This window comes from Branchiostoma lanceolatum, chromosome 13, assembly GCF_035083965.1.
Source record: "Branchiostoma lanceolatum isolate klBraLanc5 chromosome 13, klBraLanc5.hap2, whole genome shotgun sequence".
NCBI classification, from domain to species: Eukaryota; Metazoa; Chordata; class Leptocardii; order Amphioxiformes; family Branchiostomatidae; genus Branchiostoma; species Branchiostoma lanceolatum.
The window spans coordinates 18,558,117-18,574,524 of NC_089734.1; the positions used below are offsets into that span (position 1 = coordinate 18,558,117).

At 42.7% G+C, this 16,408-nt stretch overlaps 1 protein-coding gene across 5 annotated transcripts in view; it reads left to right on the forward strand.

The window, feature by feature from the left end:
* The first annotated feature begins 446 nt into the window (after positions 1–446).
* The window catches only part of LOC136447983 (rho GTPase-activating protein 21-like), a 40,371-nt gene continuing 24,409 nt past the window's right edge, over positions 447–16,408 (forward strand). For 3 of the 5 annotated variants that reach the window (XM_066447141.1, XM_066447144.1, XM_066447146.1), the window contains exons 1-8: positions 447–563; positions 7,415–7,564; positions 8,013–8,052; positions 8,428–8,541; positions 9,556–9,634; positions 12,001–12,055; positions 12,577–14,014; positions 14,262–14,429. In XM_066447141.1, the coding sequence (XP_066303238.1) occupies positions 528–563; positions 7,415–7,564; positions 8,013–8,052; positions 8,428–8,541; positions 9,556–9,634; positions 12,001–12,055; positions 12,577–14,014; positions 14,262–14,429 (2,080 nt within the window). In that variant the 5' untranslated portion in view covers positions 447–527. Of the gene's footprint in view, positions 564–3,478; positions 3,655–7,414; positions 7,565–8,012; positions 8,053–8,427; positions 8,542–9,555; positions 9,635–12,000; positions 12,056–12,576; positions 14,015–14,261; positions 14,430–16,408 lie in introns of those variants that run through there. The other 2 variants (XM_066447142.1, XM_066447145.1) reach the window with 2 other exon arrangements.

A 16,408-nucleotide genomic window follows, 5' to 3' on the forward strand; every position in this document is an offset into this window, starting at 1 on the left:
GGGAGGGCTCGCGGACCCACCCAAGCTAGCGTAGAAAACATCCACCAACGCGGGTTCAAATTCCTGTCAGTTTTCCGGTGTCTGAGACGGTAACTTAGGATGGAAAATTCCGAACATTGCAGTCATGTAGCTCCAGCGTACGCAGCTGTGTCATAACCATGGTAAACACCGCGACTTTTGCTCAGTTTTCTAGGACCTAAACAACTCGAACTCACAGGGAGGCGGTCGACAAGCTGAGTTCTCAATCTAATGTATGCAGACGAGCGGAAGCGTCCAGGCTAGCCGTGAATATCCTACGATTTGGATCTTTCAGAAACCTGGCAGTTTAAAGTGTTTGAAGTCTGCTGTTTCACCACGTTTTATTCTGATTTCTTCTGCTATATTTGGAGCTGGAGCCTAACGTGTTTGATCCAGACTGGAGAATCTGTGCATGCCGCCCTCCCACAGTGGATTGTCTGGAACTCTTCAACTGTCCCATGATGTAAACATGTCCCCTTCAGAACTGAGCTGAAGTCACCGGCCCCACTATGGCAGGAACACGGCAGCACACAGGCCGGACAGAGGTGAGATGATAGTCTGACTACTCATGGACAAGCCTTAGGTGGTGGGGAAAGAATGAAGTACTGTTTTAGGCTTGTCTGCGTGTGTTAAACAGGACAAGAGAGAGATAGACAGTATGATCATAGAGAGAGAGTTTGTGTGCATGAGTGAGAGAGAGAGAGAGAGAGAGAGAGAGAGAGAAAGAGAGACACAGAGACCCATGGAGTGTGTGTGTGTGTGTGTGTGTGTACGTATCTATCTATGAGAGACCCAGTGTTTGTGTGTGTGAGAGAGAGAAAGTGTGTGTGTGTGTGTGTGTGTGTGTGTGACTGTGTACGTATCTATGAGAGACCCAGTGTTTGTGTGTGTGAGAGAGAGAGAGAGAGTGAGTGTGTGTGTTTGTGAGAGAGAGAGAGACTAGACCCAGAGACACAGAGAGTGTGTGTGTGTGTGTGTGTGTGTGTGTGTGTGTGTGTGTGTGTGTGTGTGTGTGTGTGTGTGTGTGTGTGTGTGTGTGTGTGTGTGTGTAGGTATCTATGAGAGACCCAGTGTTTGTGTGTGAGAGAGAGAGTGTGTGTGTGTGTGTTTGTGAGAGAGAGACCCAGAGGGAGAGTCTGTGTGTCTGTGTGTGTGTGTGAGGGAGACCTAGGCTAGAGTCGAGAGAAAGAAAGAGAGATTGGCACAATGTGAAGTCTGCCTTCTCTGATTATCTTGTTTCATATGCTCTATGATTACTGTAATGTATCAAAAACAGCTGCTTTGGAAAAAAAGTCTCCTGTATCTGTAACAGGAAAATGCGAATGACTGAAGCATATAGTGGCTATTATAGCTGATATAGGGTAGCTATGGTCAGGAGAATACTTAGTAAGAGGATAGAATCAATATGACACACAACAATGAAACATGTCAAGGTTGGACTTGTCAAACGGTGCCAATGAGTTGAGCTTTTATTGCTTACTGTTACTACCAGAACATTATGCCATATTAAGGATCATATTGACAAACAAAATTTATTCCTGTATCAAAGTGTGACATTATTTCCACATACTGTATAATCAAAACACACACGACGCCCCTACACTACAGTTGCAATTCCCTGCTAATTAGTTTTCCCATAAGTCCAAACTGACTTGATTATATGGATGACATCTGCACATCATGTTTCGTCCATTTCGAAAAAAATTGTGACCACATCATACAAAGAAGCTAGCTTCAAAGCGAGCAAATATATGCTGTAGATTGCACCAAAAAAAACATCGGAAAATGGATACTGATAGTGATACGGTGCTTCTTTTGCTATCATAAAGCATACTGATTTTGTTGTAAACTTACTCCATGCACAAAATGTATTCCTAGCCCTGAGCAAGGTTTTGAAAAAGTCTTCCGCCAAAAAAATGTGAAAGAACAAAATAAAGAATCTATTGTTTCGTATACCATATTATGTAACTTCAGTCATTTGTAAAACTTTCCTGACTACTTAGATTTCATAATGAAGGCAACTTTTATTTTTGGCCCAACTTTTATTTTTTCCCATGCTCACATAAATTTGCAGTACCAATCTAGAATGTCAGCAATATATAATCAAATCAGTATAGTCTTAGTCTGGTTGCATCTGCTTTCATTGTAAAGTTTTTAGAAGTGCACATTTTACTGAAAATATGGTACATGTATCCCGTATTAACTATGTAGTACTGATGTTTATGTTTGAGTTGGTCAACATAATCATTTAGTATTGTCCTTGTGTGACACGAATGTCTTATTTTGCCTTGTCTCTTATCAATGTGACATTCTGCAAATCCCTACTGTCCTCCCCAGAGTGGGCCAGCATGATTTTTTGCCAACATTAGGCCACACCAATTTTATTTGTTGATTCTCGGATTTTTTTCAGAAAAGAACGACAGGGCGGGAAAAAAAATCAATTTTTTTGCAAAGATTCTGGGGTGAAGATAAGGATTTACATAAAGAATACGAGCATTATTCAAGTTTCAGCTTTGTATGGCTTTTTACCCCTTTCTTTGATCTAGTACTATAATTTTAGTAACTATTACCTTTTGACATGTAATATACAGATTGATATTGAGAAATAGTTTTAATGAAAAATTACAACTTATGATCAATGTGACCACACTTTTTAGGCATGCGCAAGCCTTAATGAGTTTTACAACTGAACAGATATTAAAATTGGGAGTAAAAATTTGTGGATTGGAATAGCGACCAATTTTTCTTTTTTTCAATTCAAAATGGGAAAAACAGGACAGGCTATTCCGAGTAGCAACAAATTAAATTAGCGTGGCCTTACCAATGAATGTTGTGTTCCAGAGAAATCCCTGATGTCAAAAGTACTGTGTGTCATAGTTGTATTTGTCTTCGTAAAGAAGTGAACATATCAGAGCTGGCGATGTCAAACATTCCAAGTTTATGATACTGATATAATTACTGTACATACAGATACTAGGATCCGTATCGATCAGCGTACTATCTATCTCCTACCTAGAGCGTTACTCGAACAGGATGACAATAGACTTGTATTGTTATCTCAATAGAAGATACAAGAATGGCTCAGTTAAGGTAGCATTTGTAGTTCCAGATGGACAGGATTCATCTCTGTCTCCAAAAGGGAAGGCCAGCTCGGGAGATCAAGTTTGGCTAAAATGTTCTTTTGGGATCTGAGCCGACCAAAATAGCACGGGGTGGAGACCTACCCCTTCCACCAGTATTCTCCAAATAACTTCCCGGCCCCAACCAAACTGTCCAACAGGGATACCACACACATTATGGTGCTTGGACATAATACAAACAATTATAAGTTCAATCTAGGTCATGAGTTCTACAATTGAACGAAAGTGTAGCACCCTGGGCATAAAGAAATAAATTTGAAGAACATCTTTTACAGAGTGTTTTTTCTGGATACATTGAATGGTTTGTTCCATCTGGTGTCATCTGACACTTGGCTTGGCTACCATCAGTGGGGAGGGGCAGAAAAGTGCATGTAGAAAGTCATTGTTTCCAGTGCTTAGCCATAAAAAACTACAGCAAGATTAACATGTCAGGGTTGAAAGTTTGGAGTGATGTTGTAGAGAAGTGGTAGAGAAGGACTCCAGGAGAACTATGTTGGTAAGTTGTTGTTGGACTGTGATAGGAATGTATTTTTGTCAGGGTTCTGATCCATGGCAGACCAGCAATGTTCACAATCATCAGTCTGACCTATTTTCCTTCTAACAGAAGCTGCCAGTATTGTCTGTTCTTAGTATAGCATAAAATGTGATTGTTTCCATGTCAGTCTGGTGAAAATTTTTATATCACATTTTTTCAGAACATTGTCAAAGAGCTTTGACCATTTCAAGGACACTGTAGCAGTGTAGCTTTATGTTTGGGTTACCAGAAAAATGGTGCATTCAAGGGAAAATAAAGATTTAGATTTTAAAAGCAGGAGAATTTTGGAGGAGGCATGCGCCAATAAGTAGTTTTTTGTGCTATAGGCTATCTGAGCAACTATTGTCTTATCGCTATAATTATAAACCATCTCCTGTAGTCTAGCATCATACTTAGAAATGTATTTTGTGTAATTGTACTGTAATTTGTAGTCCAATCTAGCCTCATTTTTGCCAAGTAGGTTATGTTTTTGGTAGCATTGACAACAGTGTTTGTGGTTTGAAAAGCCTCTAGCTCAAGAAGCTATCGGCAAATTGTTATTGTTATTGTAATTCAGTGCTCGAAATCCTTTTCTTCGGATACATACAGAATCCCATGTCGGCAAAAAGTCTGCATGCAATTTGAAAAATTTCTATCAGTAATAAACGCAAAAACTCTCAAACAATATTGAATTTGAATACAAGTTTTGCAGAAAAAAGGTAGTAGAAGAAAGAAACTTTTTCAGCTCACTAGATTAACTTAAAATTTAATTATTTCTTCTATCTTTTTCAAGTTGAAGTTGAATTACGTAATGTCCCCTTAGAAATAAAACAGCAAATGAGACAGGGTGCTGGCATTATTGTCGGCATTGTAAAACTGCAGTTTCATGAATGTCCATAGAGGGCGTTTGCAGCTGTTGGTCAAAATTCAACATGGCGACTGTTTCTTTTTTACTTTTCTACTTTCTAGGGACATTAAAACAAGTTGACTATAGTATGGGTGCACAAGAGTGATAAGGTCTGGCCAGTAACTTATCAATGGGTTTGTTTATGACATGTACATGGATAGGTAGATTATTCCAATCAATTACTGAGAGTGGGAAAAAGCTGGCTCTGTATATGACCCCGTTCACACTCATTTTTTTCAATCGCGATTGAAGTATAATCGCGATTGAATCGATCCGATCGCGATTGATTTTTTCAGTGTGAACGCTCCCAATCGCGATTGGAACGATCCAAAACGATCCAATCGCGATTGGATTGTAACTACCTCCGGAGGTAGTTTGATTGGATTAATCGCGATCGGATCCAATCCAATCCTATCAAATTTTGAGTGTGAACGCAACTACGATTCATTCCATCGCGATCCGCGGGGATTTCGGCCGGTTCAAGGCTAGGGTCGCAACTTATCACATAAGTAATGTACCAAGTACAATGTTTTCCCACCAATCGTCGCTTCATTCAAGCTCCCAGATTGTCCTGTCTACAGCACTTGTCGCGTTCATTACCCGTACTACAGCGAGGCCAATATACAAAAGCCTTCGTCGTTCACGCCTTCTCGCGATCATAGCCCGCCGATTGCGTTCCCTTCCACGCCTACAGAACATTCTCCAGAGATACAAAATCATCAAGAGTTGGGGGACTCCCGCCATTTTGTAGCAAGCGACGCCGAACCTTTGACCTCGTGCTTCAATCGCGGTCGGATCACGGCGTACTTTAATCCACTTGGCGAAAAGCAGTGTGAACGCAAAAGTTTCTTTGCGTTCAATCGCGATCGGATCGAACAATCGCGATTATACTTCAATCGTGATTGAAAAAAATGAGTGTGAACGGGGTCTATGTCTGTTCTGCATGAGAAAGTAGAGAAATCTAAGATTGACCTCTCTTGTTGTGTTGATGTTCCTAGCCATGATGACGTATTCATAGGTATTGCTACCAGGCTGTTGATAGCCTTAGGCGCGCTTTACACTGAGCACGGTTTAACCGAACTAGTTCACTTTAAGCGATCTCTGCCGCTTACCGTTACCGGTCTAAAGAGGATAATCCAGTTTTTCCACGAACCGACCCAGACCACATCCCAACCCCGGTCTGGGCCGCTTCAGCGGGGGGCCGTGACGGTTCCTCTCTGTGTGTAAAGAGGAAACCGTCTCCGGTAGCGCTTTCGAGGTCATGGGTGAGGTGATTATCTACCAATAGTAACGTGCCTTTCCTCATTCAGAATCGTTTGTACCATTGAGAGTCGTCAAATGTTCCAAGTGCAATGGCCTCCCACCAGTGGCTGCTTCTCTGGTGTTCGCCTATCACCCGATCAAAGTGCCCCGCTAGCAATACCGCTAGAGCCGCGAGGATGAACGCCCGGTTAAGGTCTCGGTATTGACCGTCCCTGTACATACGCCTAATCCTCCTCCTTTGTTGAGCAAGTACGCGGCGTCTCCTATGCAGGAAAACGCGAGTGGCAAACATTAGAAACATAACCGCCATTTTGAAACTGTGCGCGAGACGTCAAAGGTCAAGAAAGGTCACTGTGGGTCACGCACAATATTTTGCGCCACGGGTGGCATACTGGCTTCCGCCCAGTAGGTCTAAAGACAACTGAAACGGTTTCGAACAGGTTCGGATTATTTAAAGCGCGCCAAGTGTAAAGCGAGCCTTAGGCCATGTTTATTGGATTATATGGATGACATCCTCTGGGAACTTCAAATTACTGATGTGAGCGTGTGAATAAAGAAATAGTATGGCAAAAAAAGTTGCCCTCATTATGAATTCAAAGTAATCACGAAGGTTGAGCAAATGACTATGACTCACTAAGCTCTGAGTATGGTATACCAAACAATTTAGATTCTTCATTTTTGTCTTATACATCTTCTTCTTTGACCTTGGAATTGACTACTAGGAACCTACATGTATGTAGACATTTTACAACATAAGTATCAGGGATCTCCCTAAAGAATGGTACAGTGGCGCTCCTCCATCCTGTTCTAATCCCAGCTCCATCCTGTTGATTTTCAAAGTTAGGGCATTTTTTCCAATTTTTACCCAGCAAAGCCTGTAATTTTGCTCAAAACTAGAAATTTCAGGTGTAAAGCTGAAGTTGCAGAAAATAACTGCCATTATGTCTGAAAAAGGCAAAAGGCAACATCTGCTCTCCTTTTGAGAGTTGTGCGCCCCCTCCAGATCAACCCCCTCGCGACACGTATCCTGTGCCCGGCACCCTCCCCCCATCCTGCTATATATTTCTGGGGAGATCCCTGAGTATCTGTTTTCCGATATTTTTTGCAATTTACAGCATATATTTGCTCATTTTGCGTCTGCTTTGTACGATTTACAGTATGGTCAAAAACCTTTTTTTTTTGAAACAGAAAAAAATTGATGCGCGAGCAGATGTCATCCATATAATTGAATCAACAAGGCCTTATAGAACAAAACTAGGCATGCCCGCTTCCTTAGAACTGTCTTGAAGTATATGATTTAGCATTGTAATAAAAGAATTGTTTTTCATTGTAGCTATGTACCAAATGATACACATGTGTAGATAAGGTCATTAGACATGAATGTGTCATTATCTCAGGAATCAAAACTTCAGCCCATGAATTGAACAACACTCTCAACTGCTAACCTGTTATGTCGACTCAAACTGTTTATCGAAATTCTATACTGCCATTCTGCCACAGAAGAAGTAAGTCTTTTGAATATTACACTTCTTAATTTTCAAATAATCACTTTCACTTTTCTGTTGGTTGCAGTCCGGCACCAAGACGATATCCCTGGACGACCCTGCCTCCTGGCCAGGCCCCAGGACTGTGAACTTGAAGAGATGTGGGGATGGCTTCGGCTTCACCTTACGTCATTTCATCGTGTATCCTCCCGACTCCGCAGTACAGGAACATCTACAGGTATGCACCAGAACCAGGCAGTTGTGATCACAAACAGTTACTGTAATTGCAGAAATGTTCGCAGGGATTTAAGTAAGAAAATGGAGTGTTTGCGGTGCTGGTTTTGAGTTCGCATAGCACTATGTCACACAATGGAACAGCTTTACGCGGTTGTTTGAAGAGAACAAAAAATACATGTAAAACCACCAGGAACATTTCTTCATCTTAATTACACTACTTAGAAGTAGCTTTGGCTCAGAACTGATAAAAACTTTTCTAAAGACCGTTTCTGAAGAAATTTGGAATGATCATTCATTTCTCAAAATTTGACTTTTCTGAAGATTGTTCCTCCTTTTCTGAAGACCATTTCTCCAACTGACGTCTAGACTTGTTTTCCAATGTTGAAATTTTAGATTTCAATCAACCTGCCAATTTGAAGTCTTAAACTTTCCATTGTTCTGTTGTATAGTTTGAAGCAGTCGGTGGTGCCCCACATGCAGATACTGAAGGTGAGAACAAGGCTTATACTTACTGTTGCTGTAGTGACCATAAATGCTCTGTTTCTACACCATACACTTCGCTAAGCAATTCATATTAAACATTTTAACCCACACAATATATTCCTTACGGGCAACAAGACTGTTGATAAAGTCTCAATAAAGACAGAAGTTTGCGATGGAATGTTGTGAGATTAGACCAGGATCCTTCCTTGTTGTGGCTGCTTCACGCTTTCGTAATATTGAGTATTTGGACCAGAACCAAGAGGTCCTGGGTTTGAATCCCCTGACATGTCACCGATGTTGTGCCCTTGGGAAAGGCTTTCCTCGCTTCACCCAGGTGTAAAAATATGTAACTGACTTGGGTTAACCTTGCTCGTTCCTCAGGAGGCATCAGGAAGAAGAAGAGTGGTAAGATCAGCAATCTGGAGCCGATGGACACCATCTTTGTGAAGCATGTGAAGGAGGGAGGCCCAGCACAGCAGGCAGGGCTCAACACAGGTCAGGCCTCTCCCGGTTTAACCTAGACCCTGTTCATACTAAGCAGCGCAAGTCGCCCGAATTACCGAAGCCGCATTCCTTCACACCAGGAGTCGAACGAGCACGAGTTGTAAAATCGCTACTTCCTCATACACGCTCTTGTTCCGGCGGGATCCCTTAAGTTTCGTCTGTATCCCAACATCCCCGAAGATGGCCATGAGCACGCGTGTCTCTTCGTCATCCTAGACGCCTGGAGTATCGCCCATATTCTGCCATATTTCCGCGAAATATTCAAACAAGCTAGGAGGTAGGCAAATATCGTATTATGGCGGCAAATAAGCAGAAATCAAGGCTGATGTCGCATATGACCCCTTGAACCATGTCCGGGTCAATATGCAAAGTAATGCACCCAATGCGCATCAAGCCGACTCGGAGCGTTCATACTAAGCCGGAATGTGGCCAAGTCGGTAGTAATCCACCTCCTGGAGGTAGATTGGCTGCGATGCGCATCGGGCATTTCACATGCGAATTGGAGCGTTCATAGTAGGCCACAGCAATACGGCTTTGGCGATTTCAGCGATTCGGGCGACTCGTTAGTATGAACGGGGTCTTAAAGTAGCACTAAACTCTAGAACGGGGGTGTTATTTTCAAATAGGTTATGAATCAATGAATATGTGCTAGATCAGCCGCCTTTTTGTTTTGTAAAACAATATGTTACTTGCTAACCCCATTCAGACCCTACCTGTGCATTCCTTATAGTATACATGTACAGTTTACATATAGACACTTCCTTCATCATCAATTTTTTAGGGGCATGAATGCGGGGTGACAAGCACACCAAGAAGACAGATGGTTGATATCAAAGAACACATAACAAGACGAGTTTTTTCTTATCGCCCCTGAAATTATTTCTGTAACCTAACTTTTGTCAGGTACATTGTATTCACCCATGGTGAAAACCGCAACCACTTTAAGATGTTCTTTCTTTAAAACTTACTTGCTGAATGACTTTGTTTTACTTGTTATTTCTACAGGGGACAGAATTGTGTCAGTTAATGGAGAAAGTGTGACAGGGAAAACATACTCGCAGGTCATAGCATTGATACAACAAAGGTAGGACCAACATGTGCAGTAGTACATTAGTTATATACTAGTATTTAATCTCAATACAGCTGGGTCGCCCCTTCAAGTTATTAAGGTCTCATTCATGAGTTTTTCCGCCCCATAGGCTTACATGTTATAAAACGTGTTTTACATGGGCGCGTTCGTGATGAAGCTATAGGAAATGCACCGATGTCATTCATTCTCTGTTGAGCTCATCTACCCTAGATCATTTGAAAAAATTGCCAACTACCAGTTGGCATTCAATACCTTTTTATGGCAATCAAAAACGGCACTTAGCTAGACCCCCTAAATAGGCACTTTCCAGCTGAAAGTGATCGACCGAATAACCGCCAATGTCCGGCTGTGGACGCCCGACCTCGCGCGCGGCTGCCGAACTTTACCTGTTAATTTCTTCCATTGCAAACAAGCTTTCATCAGTTTGACGCTTGATATCAGCTGGCCTAGCTAAAAGGGATTTTTACACCGATATAGACACATGTACATGCAGCCGTTCATTTTTTGGGGCAACGGACTCTTTTAGGGTACCCACTCGGAGTAATACATAAATGAGACCTTAAGTATAATGTATTAAGTCAATCATGATTAAAACGAAAGAAAACTATCTTCTCCATCATCCTTGAAAGTTCGGGTGTCTTACGTCGACGCATTGGCCTTTGACACCTGTGAAAAGCATGAAGCGCCCCCTAGCGGACGCGGTTCAGGAGAGAACAGATAGTGCGGCTTTTAGTGATTCTGGGCTTCAAATTACACCCATGCTGGCCAGCAAGCGTGTTTTTGAGCTTGGCTGATATGCGATCGAGGCGTACAGGACTAGACAACGACTCAAAGTGCTGCTTTGTGCGCAGCCTGGCTGGGTAGACTCTGAAAGAACGAGGATGGAATCTGGGTACAGACACAAAGACGGCCGTCGGAATCGTCCTAAGATACACGATTAAAGCAAGATACGCGAATAAGGCATGGGGAAGGGGGGGGGGGGGGGGCTGGGTGGTGTCGCCGTCAGCCAAAGTGTTTTCCATAGCCTTTTACTTGACACGGAGCTTTACGTCTGGAAGTGTATTGCAATATGCTAGCTTGCGTACGCGTTAGCTGCAGTTTAGTGAGGTACGTGCGTCGTTGTGCCTGTTGACACCTAATTTTCCAATACAAAACGCAACAGAAGGAACAGAAGGATGCTCTATTTCGTGTATTTACGATCTGAAACTTTAATATTCTTTCAAATGGCTTCTACTTCTAGCAAAGCATAATACAATAAAAATAAAAAATAAAAACGCCCCTCAAAAATGTAGACTAGTCCGTTGCCATGGCAACTTTCGGTCAGAAAATGCGGGGTGACGCCGGGTTATCAATCGTTTTGAAATTTACGCGCCAGCGCTAATCGTTGATTTTTTATGAATATTTTTCATTTTTATTTAAGGTCTCATTCATGAGTTTTTCCGCCCCATAGGCTTACATGTTATAAAACGTGTTTTACATGGGCGCGTTCGTGATGAAGCTATAGGAAATGCACCGATGTCATTCATTCTCTGTTGAGCTCATCTACCCTAGATCATTTGAAAAAATTGCCAACTACCAGTTGGCATTCAATACCTTTTTATGGCAATCAAAAACGGCACTTAGCTAGACCCCCTAAATAGGCACTTTCCAGCTGAAAGTGATCGACCGAATAACCGCCAATGTCCGGCTGTGGACGCCCGACCTCGCGCGCGGCTGCCGAACTTTACCTGTTAATTTCTTCCATTGCAAACAAGCTTTCATCAGTTTGACGCTTGATATCAGCTGGCCTAGCTAAAAGGGATTTTTACACCGATATAGACACATGTACATGCAGCCGTTCATTTTTTGGGGCAACGGACTCTTTTAGGGTACCCACTCGGAGTAATACATAAATGAGACCTTAAAGTTGATTTCTAAGAGGGCACAGATATACATGACAAGACATGTTACATTCAGTCGAGAAGAAACAAAAGTGAACAACTTTCAGTGAAGCAAATAAAATCTGATAGGTCAAAACAAAATCGTCGTCCATAACTCCAAGTCTTAGCCATTCCAAGGTCGAAACCAATAAAGGTCAAAAGTTGAAGTGAAGGTCAGATGTCAAGAAATTACAGGAGGCATGCACATGTCAAGGCTTGTATGTGTCATGTAGAGATAAGCATGATTGGGAAGGAATTTGTACATTTTAAGTAGTCTGTAATTAGCTCCCTCTCCAAAGTATTAAGTAAGATTTCCATAGCAAGTTGACATTGGCCTTTGACCAAACTTGAAGGCATGCAAAGTGTAGAATGCGAATGAGTGCCCATAGTTGAGTTGTCATATTGAGATGACCAATATGGTGAAGCATGTTTGTCTTACAGTAAGGAGAACTTACAGCTGTTGGTGGTGCCAAAGGATGAAGACGTCTTACAGCTGGTGAGTCGTGCAAGTCATTCTCTCACTCTGAACTCCTTACGGCAGCAATGACACTCTTAATTACTTCTGGCAAATAAGGTGTTTTAGTATACTGAGTGTAGCTAGTGCCCATTGACAGGGAAAGGGTGGCAGTGCCACCTACAGAGATTGGCGAGAACTGCAGAGTTGGTGGCAGAAGTACTTGGAGTTTTAGGTTTTGGGAGTTGAAATCTTACCATCTGATCTATGAAACTTGTTAAACTATAAATGAGTTAGTTTTTTTTTCATTGTATGCTTCTGGGTAGATTTTGACTCAAGGAAGAAATTTGGCCATCTTTGAACAAATATTGCAACATTGAGAAATGCAGTAATTCCCATATTCAATGATGAGAATGTCTTAGCCATTACAAATTATCATGTAAGTCTGGTCAGAGTGTATATTGTTGAGTTATGAGTTATGCAAAGTACAATGTTATTGTAACGATAAATGAGAAAGTAGACCATTCTTTAACTGTTATTTCTATATCCCGTTCCTGCACCAGGCCTACCAGAACTCTGCGTACAGCGGTTTCCGTGATCCGTACCGAGGCAGCGCAGCCGAGATTCCCAGTCCGCCCAGTCTGGACATCCAGTCCAACAAGAGTTTGGCCAGAATGCAGTCTGCTTCATACGCATCTCTTCGGCAGCAGAGTAAAAGTGCAAGTTCTGAGCTGGCCGAAAGCACAGGTTCCTTGTCCAGTGTCAGAAGTAGGGAGAGTGGAGGAAGCTCCAACTCAGTGGACGTGGCCGGAAATGACGCCAGATTCAAAGGTTCTAAAGTTGAGATTTCTCGAAGAAGTTCCGAGTCAGCTCTGGGTAAAATGGTGGAAAGATTTGAGAGAATAGGAGGGGAAGGTCAAGGGTATAGTCCACAGCAAAGGAGAGGACCGTTGTCACAGAAAGTACGGTTTAGGATACAGGATGGTACCACAGTCATAGATACAACAGTCGGGCATACGGCTGGAAATGAAACTACGGACACGGCATCTTCCAAATCGGTCAGTATGAGTACGCAAACTGATACGAAGAAACAGGAGGCTTGTGGAAGTACCCCGAGGGAAGAGTCCTTCGTGAATGAGCTGCGCTGGGCACATAGGAGTTCTATGCATCTGAAGGCCGACCATGCTCGGTCCTCCTCTGAGCCAGTAGCGGACTTGAGCAGTAGCAGAGATTCTCCACATCTCAGACACTTGGGAGAGTTCAGGAGAGGAAGTAGTCCCCATGGCGACAAGCAGCCGGTCGGCCATCCCCTTCGCAGAATAGATGAAGGAAGGCTCGTGTACGGCAGCAAAGAAAGTGTGTCCAGTGTACGGTCAGATCCGACCGCTGGGATTAGAGTGACGACCGAAAGAGGGGAAACGGGGGGCAAAACCATCCACATCAAGATCCCCAAGTCACAGTCGTTGGATGTCCAAGCAGGGTACACCCCGGAAACCAGCAGGAAAGGCACCACGGTGGACGTGGAAAGTAGAAGTGCTGCCAAGAGAATACCTGTCAGTTCCACTACAGTAGCGGCCAGGACTGCACAGTTTGAGACAAGGGTTCAGAAGACCACACCCACCACACAGAGGCACAGCACAGAGTGGGAAGCTAAAAGATATCCTCTTCAAGTCAGAAAAGATTCTGACCAGTCATCCAGTGCCAAGATGTTTGTACCGGAGACGTCGGACATGACGGGGATCCATTACGCGACCAGGGTGCGTGTGACATCGGATGGCGAGATTGCATCGATTCCTAGCCCAGCTACTGAAAAGACGAGTTCCAAGGAAGATTTTTCCGGGAAAAAGACTTCGTTAGTGCGTAAGGAGTCGTACATCCATGCGGTGGAGGCCGGCAGCGCTAGGGCGACAGGCGGTGGCGCCAACCTGAAAAAGACTCTGACTGTGAACGTCAGGAAGAGCAGCTCGGGTGGGGTGACAACAGTGACGTCCAGCTCGACAGGTAAGAACCTTAGAAAATAATGTACTTTAAGTCTAAAGACTGATACAGAAGATATATACAGTCATGTAGTGATGTACCTGTAGCAGTTCAGTCTTTGGTGGAGTTTCTAATGTTTAGACACTTTTATATGGTGAGGACTTCCTGCTATCAGTGCCTATTGTAAGTCATGATTGACTATGGCTGGCTAATCATTATGCACCCCTGCTTGCACTTTAAACCATGATTAACTTCTATTTGCATGAAACAGCAATCCCCATGGAAACGGCTTCCAAGCTAAGCTCAGGGACTCATGCTCAGGCCAATATAAGCTCATCTGCCATGTCTGCTGCTGACCATGCTGACCACTCCGCACCCGCCTGCAATACCGGTACTGACCACACTGTGGTGGTTTTGAGGGAGAAAAATGTTAACACAGGTATGTCCCGTATATGTAGGCTTTTCTTCATACATGCATCTAGACATCTTCATTCTCTGCTATCAGAGCCTTGCTTTGCAGATTAGTGGAATAATGTAGAGTCTATGCTGTAATCTCACTATCACTAACACTGTTCCATCCCTCAGCACTGCCAGCCTTTTTCTCACATACATGCAGCGGTGACAAGTTATACATTCTCCCATGCAGAGTCATCCCGCAGCCTTTGATATACATGTACATTATTGACTTAGACACCGTTCATACATAGTATTAAGCCAATCATAGCCGGTTGAATTAATTTAATTAAAGATTAAAGATTAAAGATAATGGTTTCAGCAGTTTATATTGAAACCACCTCCTGAGGTGGTTTCAATTTAGCCTGCTAAAACCCTTATTTAGCCGGTTGATTTGCGTTCATATTGGGCAAAGATAGCCAGCTAAATCAGCCGGGGAAATCTTTAAATTGATTCAACCGGCTATGATAGGCTTACTATGAACGGGGTCTTAGCTGACTTGGGGGCGTGGCCACTAACCAGCTGTCAGCCAATAAGACAATTGCCTAAAAAGTGTCTTCAGGCACCAAATAAGGCAAGCTTATCAATATTCATAACAAAGACGACAAATTTTTTTATCAGGTACCAAATTTAAGACTTTTTGGATATGTGGGTCGAGGGCAGCCACGGCATCACAGAATATGGAAGGAATGTATGAAGAAACTATCGCCCTTGTGCAAAGCAAACAGGTTTTCTGTACATGCCGATTTGACATTTGTAACCTGGGTGCTGATTGGCTTGTGCTAAATAATACAAGCTACGTAATTTTCTTAAGAAAGACCGCTTGGAAGCCACTTCTTGACCTCTCCAATAAGTGCATGACATGCACACAAAAACAGGCCAGTAGATTTTTATATACAGTAAGACCCCATTCACACTCAAAAAGTTTAATCGTATTAAACGCGATATTATTGCGATAGAATTGGTCAGATTACGATAGATTTTTGCGGTGTAAACGCTCCCAATTGCAATCGATGTTCCCTGGATCGAATTGTTTGTATCCACCTCCCGGAGGTAGTTTGTGGAGGATTAATCCAATCCAATCCTATCTAATAACGAGTATGAACGCAAAACACAGTTGGATCCAGGGATTTCGGCTGGTTCAGAATGTTGTTCCTGTCTACAACTCTTGCCGCATTCATTACCTGTACTACAGCTAGCCCAATATACAAAAGCCTTTGTCATTCACACCTTCTCGTGATCATAGCTTGCCGATTGCGTTCCCTTCCACGGCTACAGAGATACAAAATCATCTAAAATTGGTGGTCTCCCGCCATTTTGTAGCTAAGCAATGGCGAATCTTTAACCTCAACCTATGACATTTGACGAGCGTCACATATAATAGTATACATGTACTTCCGTGAAACGCAGCGTGCTTCAATTGGACTCAAATCACGGCATAATTTAATCCACTTGGCGAAGAGCAGTGTGAACGCAAAAATTAGTCGCGATCGGATTAATTCTATTGTGATAAATGTTCGATCCGAGTGTGAACGGGGTCTAAGTCAGAAACTGTACTTGCCTTATAGGGCAACTGAATTTTTATCCTGTCCAACCCTGAAGACGCAGGCCTGGCCTGACAGGATGTCTGGGGCAGTCCCTTACTTCCTGTTTCTATTCACTGGAGCTTCCTTCCTGGTCTCTGTGATGAAATTCAAAAGCTGGTGCATTTCTTCTGTAGATACAGCTATACAGAATATAGATGTAGATGTGGACAGGGTTACTGCCTTGTACTGTTTTCTCTTAGTATGATCTTCTAGTAGTCCGAAGTAGGGTAAGGTGAGTTATATTATATACTTGGTCCCTTTTTGGTTGACAAAATTTCTTTGAGTTTGAATGCCAAATATGTTATTGTAATGTTAACAACTGGTATGAGCTAAAACTCTTATTATACTGTTGAATGTGGGTAAATGATGGAGATTAAAA